At 36.1% G+C, this 25,282-nt stretch overlaps 1 protein-coding gene and 1 long non-coding RNA gene across 6 annotated transcripts in view; both read right to left on the bottom strand.

Annotated features, from left to right (window-relative positions):
• The window catches only part of LOC139132475 (uncharacterized), a 40,341-nt gene that overhangs the window by 14,294 nt on the left and 765 nt on the right, over positions 1-25,282 (bottom strand). Inside the window, exons 2-5 of one of the 2 annotated variants that reach the window (XM_070698807.1) lie at positions 23,880-24,443; positions 22,859-22,968; positions 22,123-22,282; positions 21,515-21,612 (exon numbers count right to left, since the gene is read on the bottom strand). In XM_070698807.1, coding sequence (XP_070554908.1) covers positions 21,515-21,612; positions 22,123-22,282; positions 22,859-22,968; positions 23,880-24,435 — 924 coding nt within the window. In that variant the 5' untranslated portion in view covers positions 24,436-24,443. The remainder of the gene's footprint in view (positions 1-21,514; positions 21,613-22,122; positions 22,283-22,858; positions 22,969-23,879; positions 24,444-25,282) is intronic. The other variant, XM_070698813.1, reaches the window with a different exon arrangement.
• Positions 1,468-17,162, bottom strand: LOC139132454 (uncharacterized). 4 transcript variants are annotated; one of them, XR_011552308.1, is made up of 9 exons: positions 16,274-17,162; positions 15,929-16,052; positions 15,741-15,812; positions 9,892-10,077; positions 9,404-9,511; positions 8,682-8,890; positions 8,144-8,221; positions 6,540-6,605; positions 1,468-2,895 (listed from the first exon to the last, which is right to left on the bottom strand). It is a non-coding gene; the product is annotated as an uncharacterized lncRNA (long non-coding RNA). The 4 variants fall into 4 exon arrangements; XR_011552315.1 differs by lacking the exon at positions 15,929-16,052 and having other exon boundaries at positions 9,880-10,077; positions 16,274-16,402; XR_011552303.1 differs by lacking the exon at positions 15,929-16,052 and having other exon boundaries at positions 16,274-16,401.

A 25,282-nucleotide genomic window follows, 5' to 3' on the forward strand; every position in this document is an offset into this window, starting at 1 on the left:
AAACATAATTTAATGCGAAAGTTATTGTCAACTATGGACAACATTTCATCATTTCATTTGATATATATATACATATACATATATATATATGCATAAATATATATATATATATATATATATATATATATATATATATATATATATATATATATATATATATATAATTGGTACATTTGTACCTTTTATTATTATTGTTAAAATTATTATTGTTGTTACTATTGCAGTCTCGGGAGACAAGAAAATTTGTATGGTTCATACTAAATGAATTAAATATCCTGACATACCATCAATGGACTCGGTGATGAACTTCATTATACCTGGATTAGATGAAGAACTTATAGGAAATGTATGTTATCGTTATTGTTAAGATTTCATTTCTAGGAAATTGATCATGTGATGAATGTAACCATACATATTATTTATATCTCTGAATGTTATTGAATTCACTGGAAACTGTATGATTAATTTATCCCTGTAATTTATTAAATGAATATGCCATGATGTATATTGAGAGTAGGAAAAACATGTAAACATTGAGGGCGCTATATAATATTGCATTTCAATATTCATGGTGATGGGTAATCATCTTGATGTATTTTATGTTTTTTTTTCAGGCTAAATCAATGGATGGAACACCGTTTTCATTTATTAGGCCATCAATACTAATAAAACTCCTTTTGGGTAATCCTAAACTTGCATCTTGTATAAACAGGTAAGAAATACATCCTTTGCTTATCTTCTATAAATTGTACTGTCCAAAATATTTCATTTCTTACAATAGTATCTGGATTAAAGAAAATAGAAATATTGAGATGTTCTCTTTTATTCAGTCTTGACTGACATTGAAAGTTGACAACCATAGAATACATCCTTTGCTTATCTTCTATAAATTGTACTGTCCAAAATATTTCATTTCTTACAATAATATCTGGATTAAAGAAAATAGAAATATTGAGATGTTCTCTTTTATAGTCTTGACTGACATTGAAAGTTGACAACCATGGAATGTTTCATTGCATAATAATGATTTACTTTTTTAGATTTCCTGTGAAATCTGATAGAATTTTGGACCAATGCACAGGGAAAAAATGGGAATCGGAATTTCCTGCTTCATACTATAAAGGGATGTTTGCAGGTGACATGGTTTATTTACCGAATAGGAAGCCTGTTGTTATCAAGTCATTCTTGGAAAAGGTATTTTGGTTTTAAACAACTAGAAAATATTACAGCAATACGCAACTTTCACAGTCTATGAACGACCTAACATGTTTTTAACTTGATAGGTGATAATACATTTCATTTTTCATTTTTCAAAGGGTTCAATACAACAAATTTCATTAATAAGGCAATTATTGCATCTTTTAAATTCTAAATGCTAAATTCTGATTAATAGAAATCCAAGGATTTCAATACAGTTGTCATGAAAATGACACATATGGATAAAAAAAACCACATTCAAAACACAATAAATTATATATATATATATATATTCACTACATCATAAAAGTAGAAAATGAAATGTGGATATGCATATATATATATAATGATAAAGACGAATAATATCAAAACAATAAATCTAAATAATCTATACTTGAAATCATTCTCTTTATAATCTGGTAATTAACAGTGAGGAAGGAACTACAAGAAAAATGCATGCTATGGTCCAAAACGTGCTATTACCGGACGACGAGCGTCTCCAACCATTTTTGAATCTGTTACATGAAAGGTAATGTTTAAGGCTTGATATGTAATATAAAAAATAGTACATAATAGTAGAAGTAAACTATTGTTACAAAAAAATAATTGTAGAAGAGTAATGTTTCTGATATCCCATTGATTTTTATCAATTTGTTGGTCAATATGACATAAACATGCTTTAATTATACATTTCTTACACAAAGATAAACTCTTGTCTGTAGATCAATCGTCCCACTACATAATAAGATTGAACTTGTGAATTTGGATGAGATCACAACATCACATGATCACTTAGATTATAATATCACACACGTTTTGACCAACAACAATAATGAATGGTCTCTGGAACAACTAACCACAGAGGTAAGTGCATCCTATAAAATAAAACTATAAAGTATGATTGTGAATACTATACTAATATCACAAATATAGCCTTCGCTTTTGTGAAGGATGGTTCATTCTTTAATGGATCGGTCTGACCTAAAACTGAGTCGAATAATTATCACATAGACTGTATCAGTAATAACATTACTAGACACCTGTATTGGTTAAATATTCATTTCTAGTACGTTTGGCAGCTACTTCGGTGAGCAAATACCCATGTGTCAACAACGCAAATACCCAAGAATCAAACACAGCTGTTAAATAATGGTTCAAATAAATTGGCACCTGACATCTGCAAGCAAGCTATATAGAGATTCTGTCTAAAGTACAAATACAGAAAGTTCTTATGTGAGACAGACCACCATATGTTAGTAATGTCGGTGTATAAATCATTGTCGTTTTAAAACATTCAAAGAGTCGAATTTTCAGCAACACATCCAGAGTAAGAGGCATCGAACATTAAGTAAACTGGGTCAATGGCTAGATACATATAATAAAACAGTACAGCGACACCAACGTCCGATTGTTGATGTTCTTCCACTCATTAAGTTCTTAATCATAATCAAACAGATCATGCAAAAACATTTTCATACATAGATGTAATTCAACCCAATCCCATAATTTTTTTTCAAATAGTAGATTGATCTATAACGGACTTGTTTCAGGATAAACTGGAATACACTAGGAGGACACAGCGAATGCCAGAATATACCTTGCCCATAAATGTATATGCTGACGACACCAGCGGCAATAAATCGAAGCAATGGAACAGTTACCATGTTCTGTCGATGCAACTATCCGGACTTCCAGTACCTGAGAAAAATAAATTAAAGAATGTAAATTTCATTTCTACATCAAATGTGATACAGCCTAATGAGTTGTTGATGCCAATGATTGATGACATCAAATCTGCTGGAAAAGGAATATGTATATATGATGCCTTCTTGAAACAAGACATCATAATAAAGCCTGAGGTTGCCGTTGGAGTATTTGATAGTGTGATGGCTTCTAAGTTAACAAATCACCTTGGAGCATCAGCTAATCATCCATGTAGAGTGTGTGATGTAAGAATTTTTTTTCACTGTTTTCAAATATATTGCTATCATGATTACTATCACGAAAATACCTTTTATCAGTGTTTTTGTTAAGGCTGGTACCCCGGTAAATGTTACCAGGATTCCCAAGTCCTTTTACCGGGGTTCCCTTTGGTATATCAATGCAATCTGATTATGAGACACAGAATTATTGCTACCGGGGTTCCCAAATCATTTACCTCTATTCCCCAACCTTAGCAAAAACACTGTTTATGATTTATACATGATACATATATCATCAGTTTAGGATAACTGATGACAACATTCGGTTTCACATTATTTATTTTGCACACATATAAAAATGGTTTTTTTTTAAGTTTACTGATGACTGTATCTTGAGATACATGAAATTATAAGTAGTGATTGAATGTTAAAGTTATCTATGTCTCTATCAATGCAAATGAAAAAAAACACAAACAATATATATTCCAGCACAAAATCACGCATTGGGAATTACCTTGTTCAGCAGAATTAACATGCTTGCCTGCGCAGCAGTGCATACAAGCGTGTCAGATTGAGATGAGCTTGTGAACTGTTTGTCATTGGGCAATCTAGCAATTAAAAAATCCTCCCCTATCTCTTTCTTTCTCTCTTTCTTTCTCTCTTTCTCTCTCTCTCTTTTTCTCTCTCTCTCTCTCTCTCTCTATTGCATAAGTTGTTTTATATGACAATTTGTTCTCATCTGTATCATGTGTTTTTGTTTTGGGTTTGTTTCAAATTGATATAAAATTTTTACAGGCAAATAAGGCTAACTTGACAGAGGTCGGAACCTTAAGAACAAAGGACACAGTAAGCAGTATTATTGAAAGTATAAACGAGCTTGAATCTGAAAAGGCCCGCCAAAATTAAGGACACAGACTGGTATCAAAGAAACAACAAACTGCCTGCTCAATATTGAAGACTTCTGCCCCTATAGTAAGTAAATACACAAGGCCAATCCAGAATCATTTACTCAATAAGATTAAACTATTACAGTGTTGTGACAGTAAAGGAAGCTTGGGATGTTTTAGACCGGTATTATAGGATGCTAATTTCAATGTTTTGGGTTGTTGGTTTAAAGCATGACAGCAGCTCATGCGCCGTGTTGCGGGTTAAACAAGTTATGAAAAAATACCGCAATGATATGGTGTCTCTTGCATTTGATCAGAATTGGTACAATACATACCAGTATGGGTACCAAAGATTAACAATAAATGTTGTTTCTATTTGTTCAGTGCAGGAAAATTCTACGTTGATGTTATGACAATGATTTCTGCACAGTACAACCAGAAAAACAACAAGAAATATTTAAACCAGAAAAATAAGAATGACAAAAGTTGGACAAGCTGCTACAGAGAAATAGATGTTTTGATCCAAAAAGGGCAAAAATTATCCAAAAAACACAAATATTGAAATTTCACATTTTTTTGCAAACAGCTTCTCAGCTTGTGAAAAGATGATCTGCAACATTCGCGAAATCTATCAGCAATATAAATCATTAGACCATATGTATGTTGTAGTTACAAGACGCAATCTTATTTGAGCTAGTGATATAGGTGGACATTGTATCCTCAGACAGCTTCAAAAAAAAAAAAATTAGAACTCGGAAAAATAACTCAGAAAAAAGAAATTAGCACAACTTTTCTCATTTGGAAAATTTTTTTAGAAATTTACAATTGTATAAAAAATGTTCACAATTACATTGTGACCGCCCCCTCCCAAGATGTAATGGTCCGTCCCTTAGTTTGAGCAGGTCTGTTAATATGTAACAGTTCATAAACAATGATAGGAAATGACTCATGATCACTGGAGCGTTTCAGTCACTGGCATGCCACCACTCACTCCTGCACGTTTGCAGAATTTCCTTTTTGTCTTACCTGATTTGCTCATTTTTGACACTAATGTGTTTAATTGAACAAATTCACATAACAAATTCAACCCCTGCATCTACCTGTCCACCAAATACAGAGATCGTAGCTTTGGCTGTATGAGAGCCTTTGTTTGTGACGGACATACATATACCCACATACATACATACATATGACGCCACAGACTCACCATATAAGCTCTTTTTGGTATTTATAAACATTCAAAATATGAGTTAAAAATGAGGGAACTGCATAGGAATAGTTTGTTGAATTTCCAATCTTAGTGTTTGACAATGAAGTTGTTATTCTGTACCACATATGAAGTATCAGGCGGCCAGACAGTACAATATTTACCTCCGGTAGGCGATAAGACATTCAGAATAATGACAATTTCAATAAACGTGAGAAAACATCATGACATGACTTGCCATGAATGAACAGCACGCGTCCGCTGATGTGAGTCAGTTCAATTTGATAAAAACATCCTTGAGAAATAACGTAATACAGAAAACGTTGACAAACTGTTTAAAATAGCTAGTGAAGGCCCATCCATAGAGCAGTTTTATTTTGAAACTAAATGTTAGGACTACCAATAGAGACAGGAGACTGTTTACACCTAGTGTTCAAAATGTAATAACCAGTACACTTTCTCAGAGTGAGCAACTGATACAAATTATCTAGACTCTGTGATTAGAGAACGGAAAGCACTTGATGACTGAGGCAGAGAATATCTTGAGGTTACCCTGTAAATGATGCAATACCTGTGGTACAGAAGTCACATAAGTGTCAAGTACTCAGGAAATAAAGTTTTTTTGTGAATGCCACAAGTGATCCAGAAAGCAATTTGTTCCATAGAAGTTGTTCTTAACTTATTTTGCCATTTTTTGCCACTGTACTGTGGCAGTTGATATGATCCACCTGAGTATATTATTTGTGAATGTGACTGTCACTAAATATTCAACTGTCAGTTATCCAAAATCACAAATGCTGAATTGATGAAAATATGGATGGCTAGTTCTGGCTAATAAAGTTTGGTCTCAATTAGCCAGAATGGCTAACAGGTAATTTTAGGAAACAAAGTGAACACTTCTAAAGGGTAACCTTTTGACCACAACACTCCTACAAACCTCAAAAGTTACCTCACAGCTCTACTAACTCCAACCTTTCATTATTTTTTTCTGACTTTAAGAGATACTCCCCAGGACCGTTTACATGCGATTTTAATTAATCCCAACAAGAACTTGCTGGGTGAGATAATGGAGATCATGAGTGAGAATGACAAAGAAGTTTTACAACTGTCTATTGATGAGTTTGACTGGTCGTCATTTGAACGTAAATTAACATCTAAGTCAATGGTACGCTACAATAGTTTTATTGGAAGACACTATAAACTTTGGGTGAGTGACTTACCTTAAGTGGAGTAACTTACCTTGTTTATATTTGCAAGTTGCACAATATAAAAATCAAATTTCAATACTAATATCTATGAAGATGGTCATATAAAACAAATACTCACCTACAAATATGTAAATGCTGGAGACTTGTTTTGATAATCTTCCATTCATAACTGCACAACAATAGCCTAAAAATAGAGTCAATGTAAATGAGTCATAAACAAAACGGAGAACTAACAACAACAAAAATACTCTACACATACTCCAAATCTTCATCAACTCATTAGAAACATTATTGTTGTCGTAAGGTCAGAGTAGTGTATCATATAGTAAGGGTGGTGAGAGGATTCTCCTTCTTTTTCCACGTTGACATCCCCTAATAATTTTTCAAGGGGGAACTTTCCCCACATGAAATGGTGTCAGTCACACTGAGAGATACAAATTGATCACACGATGATAAAATTTCTTGTAGATGGGGAAAATCCCCCCTTTTTGATGCCATCCTGATAAAGATGGACTTTGCTCAGCAGTTTGCCATTTCCATAAGTACACAATTACTCATTTGGATGACAGATGCAACATGACAGATGATCATATAGTAACTATCTTCAAAGGGCATTTTGGGTTAGGTCTAGTAAATAAAAATCAGATATGTATATGTTTCTGTTGACAGGTACAAGTTGCTCCGTTTCACCTAGCACGATGCGAGTCAGTTAACATTGACTACATAAAGGCGTACTGCTTATTGTCGGAGGTGAGCATCATCAATGATAACATTGACCTGGAACAACCATTGACACTAAAGAACATGTTGTAAAGGCCTTTAAATGTAACTGTGAGAAAACAGGTGTTAGATAAAATAATCTAGGTTGTAGGAGCTCCTTTCCTATACATAAATCTGTCAAGCATTGTAATTACAGACTGAAATTGAACCGGAACCATTTTCAACTTGACAACATTATGATTTAAAGTATTGAAATTTCATGTTTTGCATACTAAATCCGATTTTAAGGAAAATTTTTCAGAGAAAAATTGATAAACTGCATAACAATACTTTCAATCTATACTCCATTTGATTATAAAAATAGTTCCATTTTTAACTGATTTTTGTCTAAGATTGAAGTAAAGGATTTGATTATCATTTGCCAATAAATCTAAATATTTTGAGTGAACACTTGTAAGAGAGACATGTAATATTATATATTATTACATGCATCATATATCGAATGTTGCACGCTCCATAGGATTCGATGGTAACACGTTGATGACATCACGGGCCGCAAAGTCATCACTAGACTGAAAGTGAAGCGGAACTATTTTCAACTGGAAAAGTTTTTGATGTAAAAATGTTGAAATGTCATGTTTTGCATAGGAAATCCGGTTTTTGGAAAATTTTACAGAAAAAAATTGATATTCCGCATAAAAATAATTTAAATATATCAACGCGCCATTCCATGGTGAAAATCGTTCCATTTTTAACGGTTTTTCGTCTAAGATGGAAATAAAAGCATTTTATTATCATTTACCAAGAAACTTAAATATTTTGAGAGACAAATGTGTGTAAGAGAGGCATGTAATAAAAACATTATAGCCCAAACAAGGAACTATGTACCCTTGGGGCAGGAGACAATTTGCCCTCCTTACGTCGGGCAAATGGTCACCTACCCTCGGGCACACAGTCCCATGTTTGGGCTACAATAATAAATTGACATTCACATTTACTCACCTTATATTCTATCCAAAACCATTTACAGATGACTCACCACATATACAAACAGGGATCATATACTCCTGAAGAAATAAGCTACATGGAAACAGTAACACGTCAGTTCATAATGAAACTAAGAGCGCTTGGAAGCAAAATGATAAGGTAAACAGTATTTCTGTTGTAGCTAAAAAAATAATTTGTCTGGTAACTGAGCTGTTCACATGTACTATCTATTCATCAATTAATCGTCAACATACTTTGTACATTCTGATAGACAATAACTTGGGTGACAGAGACTATCCAGAGCATATTTGTAACATAACTAACAGAGTACTGTCTCCAAAAAGATATTGAAATCTTGTTTAGATACTTCTGTCAATAAACCCAAATCATACCAACATAATTGTACCTCTGTGAGAAGTCAAAAATTTTACAACAAAGGTTTGACTGGTCAATATTCAACCTTATGAAATAAATATAGTCATAGTAACATTAAAACATATTGGATTGTTTTTTCTACATGATGCATACAAACAGGAAACAAACAACACATTACCTGCTACACATTGCTGAAGACATACAAAGACATGGCCACACTCAAGGGTACCAAGCAGAAAAATTTGAAGAGGAGAACAGTCGTGTAAGAATGGTGCAGGAGTACTCCAATAGACACAATCCAAGTTCTGATACTGTAAATCGTCTCGCCAAACAGGAAGTCCTGCGCTTCATACTAGATGGCGGACAATGGCGAAGTCAAGATAATACCTTGTGAGTGAATAGAGTGACAAACTGTTTTTAAATTTATTACGTACTCATTTAGCACATGGGTTGCACACATAAATCAATAATTAGGAGCAAAAAATTTATGCTTTATTTTTTAATAAAAACAACAAACTGAGATTATAACCATAAAGTGTGGGCAAGTGGTGATACAAAAGACCTTTCATTTATTGCACAGAGTTAAAAGGTAAAAAAAGATCATTTGACAAAATGTCAACTCTTAACGTCCATTTGTTTTATCAAGTGCTTCAGCACTGGCAAACATATCAGTAATATTAGATATCATAATTAACGTAGATGTGAAGGAGGATCGGCAGTGAAAACGCTTGGCGAGTCAGCATCGATCAACACTTCCTATTCGGCAGAGAGACAAGCATTATTAGATCAGCTGGAATGTTGATACAACCCGAAAGAAGCAAGAACAGACATAAGTTCCAACGGCCAATCTACGAACTGAAGATTTCAACACAGGAATTAACGCAATATGTTAATACTCACCTCACCGGAAACATAGTTGATGAACAGACCGTTTCAGAGGGAAGTTTCACCAGACACAAGGCAGTTGTAGCCAAATCACTCGAAACAATTGACTTGGGGTCATCTGTTCTGTATAAAGACAACGAAAGCCTGGTAAGGGTGCAGCTTCATTGACAAAAAATTTACCGAAACAAAACAGAACACTTTTGAACAAAGTGACCATACAGAGAAATTTCGAGTCGCCAGTCTGGAGATTGTTTTGAGTGTCAGAGTCGCCATTGAGTGAATCAATTGGCCATTTTGCCGTCTGGCGATCAGTAGTGCGAACACTGGATTAATGAGCATTGTTTTTGGTATTAAAATGTTATGCTTATGACCTTTATCAATCAACAATGAATAATTTTTCTTATAATCTCAACAGGTTAAACTGGGTCTTGTCACTAATATAGCTGAACTCAGGATCAACAACATTCATAATGTAGGTATGGTTTACGTACAAAAATACCAACCTCAGATGACTGAAAATCTTGTCCCTGATATAGATGAATTGTTCGGGTGTCAGATTGTCATTAAAGAAGAAACATATATACCAGTCTCCCCGCAACATATTATACAAGCGATCAGCATAGCACATGACTGTAGAGGTGGAGGATGCAACTTGAAGTTGGTGAACACTAGACAGTTGGTAGAACGATCTGTAGTGAGAAAAATAAAAAGTATATATAAATGCAATGCAAATCATAAGAAATATCTTGAAATAGATTTCGATTTACCCACCAAAATAAAACATATGGTGTGTAATTTGCATTGTTAAACTTTGGGGTATGGGTAAGTTTTGGTCATATTTCACAAAGACCATAGAAAATATTGCATAGTACAATATGTCGTTTTAAAGAGGAATAAATTGCCTTTCTAGTGATATCAAACAAGTGAGGTTATGTTAATTGAACCAGATATGAACTGAAAATGCTCACGTTTCATTATATATAGTATTTATGTGCAATTGTGAACCTTTGCTACATGTTTGCAACTTCATTGAAAGTGTTATGATCAACATAATGAATTTCACCACAGATCAATTCTAAAGGTCATTAAGTATTCAAATATGTAATTAGCTGAAATAAAAATAATTTCTTTGAGTACTGTCATTGTATCACAATATAGCATGTGTAATTGCCTTTGGTCAAGTCCTTCAGCTCTATATGCCAAACCGTGCAAGCTTATTAGCTATGCAAATTATGAATTAGCTGACATGAAAATGCAAAATGACTTTTAATACTGTTATAACCTGGTATAATGATGAATATACACAGCATATTTTGCCAACTTTTATCAAGTAAATGCCAGTATATATCCATAATTAGGAAGGTTCATTAAATATACAAACTGGGAATTGACTGAAATAGAAATGTTAAATGACTTTCAAAAATCTTCTATCATAGTATCTTTAATGTACATGGCAATTTTTGTCGACTTTGGTCAAGTCAATACAGATAAATATCCCTACATGTAATTAAGAAAGTTCATCAAATATGTAAATTAGAAATTGGCTGAAGCAAAAATTCTTAACGAATTTCAATGACATGTATTATAGTATCTGAAATATATGTAGCAAGATTCATCAACTTTGGTTGAGTCAATTCAGATATATATCCCTAATTAGAAATGTTTATTACATATGTAAATAAGGAATTGGCTGAAATAAAACTAGTTAATGACTTTCAATAACGTTATATCATAGTATCTTCAATGTAAACTATGCCATCATTTGGGCCAATCTGGTGGCCCACTTTTAGGTCCTTGGCAAACAAAAAGGCTTCCAGCAACACAGATTTCCCATAGTCAACTTTAACGCTTTGAGACGAATAATTTCATCGTTGGCCAAATTTTCCCGCATGCGGAATTTGATCTTTGAATTCTTTGCTTGCAAATGGACTGCGTGGTTTTGATTTCTACTATTGTTTTCCGGAGTTGGAAGCGATCTATAATGGGCGCAGTACAGAGAATCCTGGAAAAGCCTTTCCGATAAGCACGGACTGTGCTCTCGCTGTCGCTCGTAACGTTCGTAAATTACGAACAAAAATGAAAATTTACGAAAAAAAATACATGCCCGATCGGCCATTTACGAACAATTTTGTTATTTTTGAAGCCTGATTTTCGGTCAAGATTATGAATTCCGGGGAAATACTGTCATATCTCGTCTTTCAAAAACTACTCTGCCCTTATCATCGGCGCATCGACAATGGTAATAGCTTTGGACTTTGACCTGTGCTAACATGAGCATGCGCGAAAGGTTTCAAGATCCCCGGGTCGTGTACTCAGATACTGGTGTGCCATGCATTACGGTAGTTTCGAGATACCCAAACACTCACATGCTGTCAACTTTCCGAATGGACGGTTGAAGCGGACCGAGGGAAGCGGGCAGTTACAAATGCTTCAGATAGATAGTATCCTCAGCTGGGAAAGAAAGTTGGGCATAAATACCGCACCTGATATGAAAAAATTGGAAACAATGACACCGCCGAGAAGAGATCAAGACACTGAGTCGGCCGGAAAGACAGTCGAACTGCAGTCCGGACCGCGCATGGTTGAACGATGTACCATACCGCAAAGTGTTTGTCTGTGCATGGAGGTGGAAATGAGCCGGAAATCTTAGCCGGAAATCTTAGTTGTCATAGATTTGTCATTTGATGATCTGCAGATTGATTTTTTTTCAGTGAACATGCCAATTTTTATAGGTTTCCTTCAAAATATTTTACAAGAAACTGTCTCAGCAAATGTTATGAATACTTATAGTTTTCTTAGATGATCCAAAGACAATGCTGTGCACAGTCCTAAGACGAAAACGTTTATCCAGACAAAAAATAAATAACGATCATCTGCAGCGTTTTAAAAGTATAACTGTCTCTAAGAAAACATTAGCAGGATCACCAGTCTCAGTTTGCGTACTTAAATTTGCTGTTATAATGAGACAAAATTTGTGCGAAACCGCAGACTGCCATATGTTCTGATCAGTGGTTGTTTTAAAAGAATTTTAGAGATGAACATATCATAATGACTGCAGCTACCAAGAGGCACCACCTAACACCTATGGATGACATGCATACTTTCAAAGCAGAGATTTTCTAGCATCTAAAACTGGTGCAAACACTTATAATATTAATGACCACTTCATATATTAATATATATAATCATAAAACACTGACTACACACACAAAGGGAGTTACACTTTGTGTCACAATATACTTGACAATGTTATGTTGTGTAATAAAGATCGATTAATTGAATAACATTCATGGGCCGGTTGACCAAAATGACACACTTTTTTGAAACAAGGAAGAAATTTCAATGTTACAAGCACTCATGACCCATGATGTACTGTGTTATTTAATGGATCTTTTGAAAATGTGTATCAAATATGAGTGTTCATTGTCAAGAAAAAACTAAAAAGGAATTTTTCACTTTCCTTTGTCTATAATGAAATCATTCATCTATACCCTTAACATCATTTACTGAGTACCAGAAGCGCTTGTTGAAAATGGGCGGGCTCAGCATTACATAATTTGTGCTTACTAATTTATTTTGAACCAAATTCGTAAATTTACTAACAATTTCGAAAGGCCAGGGAGAGCACAGAGCAGTGAAGGCAACTAAAAATGACAACAGAGTTGAAATAAGGGTTTCTTGCAATCTTTCTAGTGATCTTATGCCTTATGCGGGATATCGTACCGCAGGCAGGCGAAGATTGCATTATAAGCGTGCCAACCCAAACTCGCTGCATGGACATCACATTAACGAAATTGAAGTCCAAAGTCAAGTACTTCATTGTTAGAATAAGAGAGGTTTTCCATAACACAGGAGCATATCACCACAAATTTTGCACAGATAGCGTTGCACTTGCATGGAAAAAAGGTGCATGGGAACGCGGGCAGTTTCCCTCGCTATGGATAGGAAATGCATTAAGCAAGACACATTTCCGGGATCGCAAATAACGAGGATCCCATTTACGGGGCGCTCAAATATTACTATTTGCTGTGATACATAGCAGACGCGTATATGTTTGTGATGCTGAGAATAACACCAGTAATTAAGTGAGGGGTTTTAAAAGTTGACATTTTTTGCGACAAAACTAGACTTCTGAAGGTAGCTCACTTGGGAACATGTCATCCGGATGGTGTTTCTGTGATAGAACTGTTTGCTTTGAAATGATAATTTGGCCGCCAAATGTTTGCACAATGGCCTACGGTGCCTACATGTCCGCAGAGATGATTCAACATGTTCCACAACAAAGCCAAGACAAAAATTGAAAATATCAATAAAATAACTTCAAAAGGCTGAAATATGCAATACTCGATGAAGTATGAAGTTTGTGAAATGAAATCAAAATTGTTTGTCTCGGGTAGTACTACTTGGATTATTCTACAGACTGTTTTTTCCGTAAAATTCAGTTTTTGTCAGTACCAATTAATATCGAGTTAATGTACATAAATATTCCGTTATTTACTAGGACACGTTTATTTTCTCAATCTGCAATCTGCGGACTACGTGCTGAAGTACATTGTCTGTTCATGCCAACGATCGTTTCTCCCTCTGCAGAGTTTCTGTATCCCGTTCAACAGCACTGTAGGCCTACCTCGATCGCACAATAGTGATGCTATGTAGCTTTGCAGTATTGAAAACTTATCATAAAATGGCCACCACGTCTAACCGTAACACCAATTGTCGGGATTATCATACCGAAAAAAGACTGCAAAGTAAGACTTCTGAATCTTCATCGGAATTGAACACATCATGTACTCTACATGCACTGCCGCGATGCCGATCGTATGCATACCAAAGCCTATCCCAGAATTTGTTTCACGAACAACCTCGCCTTTTTAATCTGACACAGAATTTTAAAATGCTTACAAAGGAGAGCAAACACACTTTTATGGACAATGGCGAGCACGCTTCTTGGCGAAGCAAAATCAAAACACAGCAGAAGTACATGAAGTAGGTCACGGCCTTGGACTCTGTGCACAAACCTGATTGGACACTTCAATACCTTTGACCCAAAGTTATTATTCATCAGCACTTCCATATTTAGGGATCGGGGCGAGTGATAATGCCATGCCATGAGGCTAGGTAAAGAACGTATGTAGTCATTTCGGTGATCGAGCGGCGAGAGAAACAATCAATCACCAAGGGTAAAGCTAATTTGCTAAACGATATTTTATCTTGAATAGTGAGTTGGAGTAATAAAATATCATATTTTTAACGTTCAATACAAGAATGAAACACGGAGGGACCGTGGTTGAAACCAGAGCTATCCAGCGGCAGCAAACCTGGACCATCTGATTTCACAGTGCCCTCAAACAGTCGATCGTTTTCATTTGTCATACGCGGCGTTAACAGAAAAAACTCTCTTCACTTCATTAATATCCAAGCCACATCCACCAAAACCTTTTCAGTTCTTGCCATTTAAATCCTGATGCTGAGCACCAAAATTGGTTGACATCCCTTCAGCAGTTTTGAGATATCGGGTATACAGACTACAGACATACACACACACACATATACAGACAGCGATAAACCATATGCTCATGTGTGTAAACACGTAAGCAAAAAAAAGCTCAGCAGATGACTAACAAGAAGACAAATTTGACGAAAATGCATGAGGGTTGCAAAATCGTGATTTTTAGGGGTACCCTTCAAAACATGACCATAACAGCTAATGCATCCCTTTTTTTTTCTTCTGTTAAAATTCCATTTCGTATTCTAGGGATCCCAAGACTTCTGAACAATAAAGGTTGAATGGTTATTGCCTGTTTCTAGGGATCATTTGGAATTCACTGAAAGATAGAGAAAAACGTACACGCAAGCACAAACACCATCAGCTAAATAATTCCAAATTGAGTCCTTCATGCACATGCATAGCGTGCTGACGTGGAGTCAGCTGCAAATCAACGATAATTATGACAGAGGGATTCAGAAGAGTTACCAGGGACAACTTACACACATTAAGTTAAGTATTATGCAGCAGTCAATGTAATCCCCGAGGGACCGCAACTCAAGCGATACGGGACAAATGTGGGGGATTAGACAGTGTTTGCCATTAAACTATGCCTGGGGGGATGGGGCAATTGCCTCATTTTGATCCCCCTACTCACTTGCACAAACAAGTGCAGAATTTAAGAACGTCCAAAAAATTGCAGTGGGGGATTAAATTGTTCTTGTGCCCCAGGGAGTTTGGCATTTGGCAAATTTCATAAGATTAATTTCCAAATCCCCCACTATGACCCGAGGTGGGGAGGGTGGGGGTTGACGATGACTGCCGCATTAAAGCTTGGTACTTTATCTTCATTCAAGCATACAATACCTGTAATTCCAGGTTTTCTCTCATGTGGGTCAACCAACCCACATACCCAGGCACTGTGTACAACATGGAACACTAAAAAAGAAAATCATTTATACTAGTTTAGCTTGTGTCTCTCGCATTTCATACGAACCTATTTGGAATTTGGCAGCCTATGCATGTTAGGTTTTCCTGGCGATTTAACACGTTACCTTTGAAACTGCGCAGTTGTAATTGCGAGAGCCTTCACCCCATCGTGGTCAAGTCACCACTCAAACAATCACAAACTCGAACAAAGTCCACATTGGATCGTCATAATGTAGCATTTGACATTAACTAAATAAAATAATGAAAGAAACACAGTATCGTCATTAAGCTTACAAGCGCGCAATCACAAACACCATCAGCTAAAATATACGAAAATTGAGTCCATGTGCTGAATGAGTGAACCACGTGCATGCACACTATGGCGTGTCGTCTCCTTTACCATGAAGGGATTCATAGAATAACGAACCGCTTGCACACATTACAAATAGACATACATTAGAACTTATTACCTCATCATCCAACCATGGTATGCGGGTCGTCCGCGTCCGCCCCCCCCCCTATAACCTGTGCCCTTTCCCCCTCCCCCTTCCAGACCCACGACCCACCTACTCAGACACTGAAGCGCTAGCAAGCATGCTACAAACACGTGACTCGCGCAAACAGTCTGGGTACCGGGTAACAGGTAACGGAGACCTTCAAGTAACTACACATATATACATTTACCTACAGAGGAAAAATACTTTTGATCATTTTTTGACAGTTAAATTTAATTTTGTACTCTTTGAATTTCAATTTGTATAATGTAATACTCCTTATGAGCAACAAGAGAGGGTATTGGTATATTTACATAGTGACCCAATTGACCCTACCAAAACCTGACACACGGTCCGGGAGGGACCGTTCCTGAAACATACGACCCAACGTTCATAAATTGACAAAAGATTAAAGGGAAATTTTAAAAATCTAAGTTAAAGATACATTTATAACTTTAAAAATACCCAGGAAATGTGAAATAGTAGAAAAATTCTTGGCAAGCAAAGACATAATGACAAAAACAAGCGCGTTATGTGGTCCGCAATAACGCTTATTATCCCTAAGCCAACGGAAATTAACATCGAGTTGTGAAAACGTCAGGTTGTTTTGTACGTATAATATCGCAAGGTTTATCTAAGCTTTGCAACAAAGCTTCATCGAAGCTTTGTGATAGGTAAGCTTACTTAAAGATTTGACCATAACCTTTCCCAAAGCTTTGCTCCATAACCTTGGCACAAGATTTGTAAATAAGCTTGGAGTAACCTTATCTATAGATAAGCTTGGCCAAACCTACAGACGAGTACCTTTGCACAAGCTTATAGTACGGCCAAGCTTTGGCAAAGGTACGCACAATCGCGTGTGTAGTCTATGGAATATCCCATAGCTGTGGTGGCGGGGTTAAAATCGTAAAAGTCAAAACCAGCCCGTAAAAGGCATGAATCCCGTCTGAAAACACCACAGCTATGGACCCACAGCTAAATGGGACTTTGTGTTGTCACGGTTGTGCGTTGATTATCCATGCGTTATTTTTACCTGACTCGTAATTTATTTTTCCATGTGTGATTTTATTTTCCAAAGAGATGTGTATTGCATTTTGTCTTGATTACTCCTATATAGTAAAATCTTTTGCCGGTGCACGATTGTAATCTCGTTTCTTATTTTGCCCCGTTCTCGGGCTATAGGTCGAAGAACGGCGTGATTCTGGGGCTCCAGGTTCTCTACGATTTCAGGAATATGGTGGTATACAAATTGTGTGATAAAAATCCCGAAATTTGACTAAAAATGCGATTCTTTAAACTCCCGTTTCAGTCTCGCGAGAGAGATGAAATTCTATTTATTCCGTCAGTCGTCGGCACCCCCGTTGGAGGTTCCGGTGGTAAATGGTTAATTAACGCGATTTTTGCAAAACAAAATTGGAGTCGGTAACCCTTAATTTGTATGTCATTAAATTGAGAATATTTTCATGCGTTAATTTCTTCGATTTTCGGCAGAAATTGCACTTTTCTGTATTTTTTACTCGGTCAGTCGAGCGCGTGAGTGACGCTCTTCCATTTACTGCCTGACACCATTTTCGAACGCCATTGATACGTGACCCCCTTCGCTTACCCTATGCAGTTCTGTGCTTTTATGGTGCAGAAGGACAACAAATAAATGGCGTAGAATTAGTACATCTTGATTGATTTAACCTCTAAGGTATATTGCAAATTTGTATGTTTATCAATATTTCGCAGTTTGAATGAAGAATTACCTGCGCCTAACGACGAAAAGTATAAAATTCGACATGTTACGAGTGTATCGGTGTGCGCCCCCCTGGCGTTGTATAACCATATAGGAGTCATCGAACTCTCAACATACGCGCGGAAATGTATAAATTTGCAGACGGACAAGATCGTATTCTGCGCGCCAAACATCACAAGTTTACTGACCCGGTGACCTGCTGAGGTCAGGTGTTCAACGGGGCAGCGGAGCCAGTAGGGCCGCGGTGGGGGATACATACGCAGTTCTACCATCGCGTGTGTCGGCTTTCATACGACTACTGAAGTTTTGAAATTCTGACACAAAATGCATTATTATCCAATGACGATTATATCTTTGCATTTTTCACAAATATTTTCTAACTTGCTGACTGGTCATGTACAGTACGCGTGTACCGTAGGATGTACGCGTTTCTAGAATCTAGCAGTGAAGTGAGCTGATATCGATCACAGGTGCAGGTGGTGAGCGTCACGGTTGCTTGGATAGTCGATTGAAAGTGTGAGGCCGAAGGCCGAACCTCGGTACTGCTTTACACAAGTCAGTCCCGAGGTTCGGCCTCAAACTTTGATCCAGGGCCTTCGCCAACATGAAGCAAAGCTGCACCCACGCGTAAGCTTACCTGTGGCCCGATAACATTTGATGGACGTGGACATCTTTCGTTGTCAATGAAATGAGTCCTGAGAATGGTCGGCCGATATCGTTTTTTATAGCTTTGATAAACAATCTATCAAACTTGCTTTCTGATTTAGTTCACACACTGTGCTTATCGTAAAGCATTGCATTGCACCATGGCCATGTTTGACCGTGATGAAGGAAGTCAGCATGGACCACCCGGCCCATAGTCGTCAGAGGTATTCGTAGCCGCCGTGCTGCCTGGCTAAAAAGTCGATCGAAGGCTGAGAGTTTGATGAGATCAGGAAACTAAAATATACAGTCTTACTTTTTACTTTTTAATGCATAAATCTCACAAATACGGTAAGTTTTATGTAGAATCAAAACCTGTAAAACGAGTGAAGTTTCGGGATAAGGAGTTTGGAAAATGGGTGGGTCGGATCACCCACTGAGTACGAGTAGGCTATATGTAGATTTTGTTACCATCAGTTTTTATGACAGGACAAGTCTACAAATATAAAGTCATTAAGTTAGGTTTTACTGAATTGATCCTTTTTCAACTAATTAAAGGTTATATAAATTACAACTCACAAAAAACAACATCATGATGAAGCAAAGATTGAATGGGGAAAGTTCTGACACATATCCACAAAATCCAGGATAGACCTTTGTACTAATATGGTGAGTTTTGTGTAGAATTTCAAGCAAAACATAAAATGAATGAAAGTTTCATGATAGGTTTGGAAAATTAGTAGGTTGGATTACCTACTGAGTGTACATATAGATTTTGTTACCATTAGTTTTAATGACAGGACATGCCAACAAAAATATAGGCTAATGAAAGAAAGTCGTTGTCATAAAATTAGGTTTTAATGAATTGATCAGTTGTCAACTGATCAAGTATTAGGCATAAGCTTCAGCCATACATGTATAAATATAACTCACAAAAACGAACAACAAAGAAACGATGATGAAGAAAATATTGAATGAGGGAAAGTTCTGACATATTTCCACGAAGCTATTCAGACTAGACCTTTGTACTGTCGTTTGTTGACAGTTATAATTTTCAACACTTCTGTACAGTTATAATTTTCAACACTGTGTCATTTCAGGTAATAAATTCAACACTTGACTCGTTCCTTTATCAATGACTCGCATCATCCTCTGCATAATTCATTCTTCAACACAATTTAGCTGTGGCACCTCCACTCTCTCAAAACAATTTATGGAACCTTCAAGAACCAGAAAACGCTGTAGCAAAGAGCGTTGTTTGTTATGATAAAATATCAAATACTATATTCGTGAATGAATACAACTGAATGTAGGCAAAAATAAGTAGACATCAATAATCATTGATACTAGAAATAAACCAGTGTATCCAGAAATACCAAGTGTACAAATATAATGTGAAATAAGTCTGGCATCTTCTTGAATTTTTAGGGGTGCCTAGAGATAAACATTGAATAAACATAGATCGATTATTTATTGCTTGGTATGCTTTCACAATACAGAATGAATGAATGAATGGAAGTAAGGTGACACTTTATGATTTAGTGTAGCTGCAAGTATCATGTTGTGGTTTCGGGCCACAGTTTGAAATTGATGGACCCAGGTGAAAATTGGCAAGACTCAGATCTACAACATCATGTATTTACCTTGAGATTCAAGATTCTCCCTATCTAAATCTAAACCTTCTAGTAACGAGTTACCTGAGCCCCTCCAATGGTAAAGACACATTAGATACTGACACAAGATGCCGGGGAACAAGAATTTGAGTTTTTGAGTTTTTCCCTACCTCCCCTGTAAAATATTTTCGTACAATTCATGAATTAAAGATCACCGTGGAAGGGATTGAGAGATCATTTTGAAATCCCCAACTGTTGCTGTATATCAAAAACAAAATAACTGTAAAAAAATAGCTTATCATGTCATTGTCTCCAATGAAATTCAGAAAAACATTTTACCGTATATGATTTTTTGGGAACATGCAACTTTGTAGTCAACTTGCCGTATGTTTCAGGCGAGGCAATCACTTGCAATATGTCAATGTGGGTCAAAGATCAAGCGGACAAAATCAGGAAAACGTGAACTCTGATGTGAAATTTCAATAGAAGTGCCTTGGGGGTGTGGGTGTGCTCTGGCATATCCACTTCTCAATAATTTTGGTAGCACATCAAGCTCAAACAAACCATAATCGGGAACTATTTCAGCGAAGCATCTTGTTTAAATACAAATAAAAGAAATCTTGATCGTATCTTGGGTTCAGTTTAGTTTTATGCGTGCGTGAATGAGTGCATGAGTGTCAGTTTATGTTATTGTATGATGCATCAGAAAATTGCAACATTGTGTCCTTTTTGTTGAAGATGGATCCGTTAGAATTTGTAGCCCGGGAATTTGTAGCGCACAATGACGAAAAAGAAAACAAAACTCTGGAGAAAAAAATGAGTGGATGTTTTGCAGCGTTCTACCGTCATTTATTTTTGGTTTTGTGATCAACAGTGATAAAATAACTCCTTTATTTTTTAGTTAATTGGCGGTAAATTTTTACCGAATTACGGCCCTGGGCCGTTATTTAGCTACAGGTGTGAAGCAGACAATGTAGCCATTTTCTGTTTAACGGCCCTGGGCGTACTCTCAGAAAAATCCGGTATGATGCCAATGACAACCTAAGTCATCTAAAGGCATTGGCATGGCAATAAAGACAGCATCCAAGGATTTCATAGACAATGCATGCATGTAAATTACTGGGAAGGGTCACGGAATACACTTGCCAAAAATTAATGAACACCCTCCCAATAAGGTGCTCAAAAATGGAAGAATGGAGTGATTCAGATGAGAAAATGTCTTACATCAGGCATTCTGTCAAGAACTTTTTGGTATTGAAGATCCTTAGCAAAACCATCTTTGTATTTCTGTACTAGTTCTTCATGAGAGGATCCTGTTGAATCTGGAAATAAATTTTTAAAAAAATTTCGATGAGGTGTTATTATGCAACTATTCCACACAGTAACAATGTTTTCGTGATATCAAAGACACTCTGAATAAGTTAAAAGAGTGTATATGAAAATTACTCCTTTTGGAACAAAGTCGGGCCTTTCTACAGAGATATTTTTTGAAAGCAATGGAGCAACTCTGAGGAATTTCTTAACTCACCAAGTCCACACGCGGGCAGAGCAATTTTCGCAGTGACCAGGACGATGTCACCATAGAGCACCAGAAATAGTATATTTTAACGTTGCCAAGAATCTGCTTAATGTTGGCTAAATTTGACAAAGTCTGTCATTAGTGAATGTAGCAGTAGTAGGTAGGGTAATTCTGTGCCTCATTGGCATAAAATTTCTGCCGGAATTTGTTTTGGTGGCACACCATCAACACATATTGCACTGAAATACAATTCTATGTGACTTTCAGGTTATAATACCCATGTCAGTATTTCACAATTTTGAAAGTATTGTACCTTTTTCAACATGTTTGTCCAGATATGATTTCACTGCTTTCAAAAATTTTACAAATGCTTCCGGTCTCTCTTTCAGAAGAATGGTAATCAATAGTTGTCTTTCGTTACAATCTGACAAGCCTTGCATCTGAATCCTTGACCTTTCTTCCACAGAAAACACCTAAAATGCAGAAACAATTTGAAAAATTTGAGTCTCTTTAGAAATGCAATATGGAAATATTTTGTAAAATCACTTGAAAGTAGAAAAAATTTCATTCAACATCAGTTTTTGGACAGCATTACTCTGGTATAAGCTGTTTATACAACAATAAAGTTCATTTGGCTTCAAATTTGCATTTATTAGGTATTTAAAATTTGCTTGTCAGGGGACCATTTTAATGTACTCTTGAAATGAAATTTGAGATGTGGAACACTTGTTGCAAGAATGAGAATATATGATCAACTGCAATCTACCGTACTATTTATTGCGAAACCAGCCATTATAACACCACCAGACGGATGCCCCCAGTTGAGTGGAAGTTTACCTGTGTAATTTGAACATGTTCATGAAAGAAACTTTTGTCATTCAATCATAAAGATTGTCTTAGAAAGTTTGTACTTTTAATTTTGCACCACAGCTCACTACATAAGCGTCATGAATAATTGGTGAAATATGAATTTGATAAATTACTGGAAAGCAACATTCGCAATTATTTCAGCTAATGGAAAGATGGACTGCACACAAAAATTGCCTTACTTCATTCATGCTGTTATGAATTTCTTGGAATGGAAAACCCTTCACAAAATCTTCTGTCCACTGTTGCAGTCCTTGGTGAGTGGATTCCGTGCTTGGTTCTTTTGGTGAATCTGGAAATTTTTTTTCACAAAAATATGAAATATTTTCAGAATGATAGAATTGCTTGTCACAATGATATGCAAGTACAATAGAATAATGTTTTCATGATATTACATGTTTTGAAGATGCAATTATAGTTATTAAAGTGATTAAGTTGTTCTTTTTATGAGCCGTTTTCATGAATTTTGTTTGATATGAAAAGCAGTTTGTGTCGTTTGACTGTATTGAATATGCTGAAATACTGTGTCTTAGAAAGTTTGTACTTTTAATTTTGCACCACAGCTCACCACATCAGTGTCATGAATAATTGGTGAAGTATGACTTTGATGATTTACTGGAAAGTAACATGTGTCAACTGTGCGCGGCAACCTCAACAGCTCTGCTTACAGCCAGGCAAGATTAAAAATTCAGATAAACATTTTATGGCCTGTATCAAAATATCAAATTCTGTTCACAACTCTCACCATGCATAGCTTAACATACACTATTACTATACCCTGATACAAGCTTCTGTACTGGAATATTTATTGATGGTGCCTTTCATATAGATAAGGATAGCAGCTTTTCCTTACATTGTGGCAATATTTAGTTGTCACACAAATGCAAGTAGGAATGAGAAAATTCCATTTTCTCTAGATGTCAAAAACAAAATAATCTGATTGCATTCAGCAAAGGGGTAATTTTTAACACATTTCAGTTATGTACCTTTGTCATTTTGTACACTGAGTAACTCTCATGCACTGAAGTATTCCACGCTTTCTTGATATCACAAAAAAGTAAAAAAGAGTGACTTTGTCCTTTTAATGGTAAAGTACTACTGCTTTAGTTTTCAATATGGTTTGGAATAAAAGAGTAACATAAAAGCCAGGAATAATGAATATAATGCAGGCCTGTTTGACAAGCTTAGCTGTTCTTAACTTACCGTTACCCTGTGTGGCTACCACTTGTTTCTTAGAATTCTCACTGCTTCCATCTGTACAGGGCACACTTTTGTTATATGTTTTGGGTTTTGGACACTTGGTGTGTAATTGATGTGGAGTGAAGATTACACTGTTAAACAACTGATCATAGAACTTTGGATCCTGTGCTTCCAATGCGTGCAGGTGTTGAAGAAATTCTGGAAGACAGCTGTCTGGAAATAGCTTCACTGGGATCAATCTGTTGATGTATTTTCGATCATTTCTGTAGAACATGTCCTCCAAAGTCTGCAGTGACTTGAAGTTTTCTCTTTCATCATGGGCATCAAATCCAAAGATAATCTTCTTGCTGCTTTCGATGTAGTATTGGGCAAGCATCATGACTGGCATGCCACCCAACTTATCCCGGTTTTCATTAACCCCTTGGAGTTTTCTATCAACCCCTTTGAGATGTTTAGATTCCAGGTATTCAGTTATCTCTTCTACCCAATCAGCATTGTTACAGCTACTGCTGATGAAAAAGTCAAACTCAAATTCACTTTCAGACTTTGCCGTGGCCATCCTCTACTCTGAAAATATACAAGATGAAGTTTTTGTGAATTTTGGGGGATTTAATTTCTATTTTGTCTTTTTGTGTATAATTGGTGAATTTACAGGCCAAAGGCCAACTTAGTACCCTAAAGGAAGTTGCAAAACAGTGCAAGAAGAAAACACAACAACACCAAGGCCTGTACAGAAGGAAATTTATATCATTGTCAGACATATACATGATAGTAAAACCTTACTGAGATGGTCAATTTCAAAATTATATTGTGCAATCTTCACCTAAATCTTCATAAAATATTTTTTCTTCCATGGGCATATAAAATAATATTTTGTAGTTGAGATTATTCTCTTAAAAATCACTGAAAATGTAATGTTTTCTAATAAAACAAGCAACACTGCAGCCAATGATAATGAATATTATTTTATACAATGTGATATTGTTGGCTATACCAAGTTTTTATAGTGCACAATTTAGGCAATTGAATATTTTACATTTAGTTATTTTGGTTGCATGCGTTGTCAGTGTTTTAATGATAGAGCTTGCAAACCAAAATATATTTATTCAGGAATCGAGCAATAGATATTACTTGAATAGTTGATTTGATAATTCAAAATTACAATTTTTGAAAATGGCACAGGTATATACACAACACCTAAACCGCAGACATTCTGGAACAGCTCTTCCAATGATCATAACAAATATTTGAGGTAAGATAATCCACTGCCTGAAACTTATTGACATATCTGCCATTTAAATTTTTTGTGAAATATAGTTTCTTGTTGTACTGGAAGTGATTATGTTGAAACTGCCCACTGTTCTGAACTTGTCAACACAGCCTGTGTATGTGACAGTGTTCTGTCG

Source organism: Ptychodera flava, chromosome 1, assembly GCF_041260155.1.
Source record: "Ptychodera flava strain L36383 chromosome 1, AS_Pfla_20210202, whole genome shotgun sequence".
NCBI lineage: Eukaryota > Metazoa > Hemichordata > Enteropneusta > Ptychoderidae > Ptychodera > Ptychodera flava.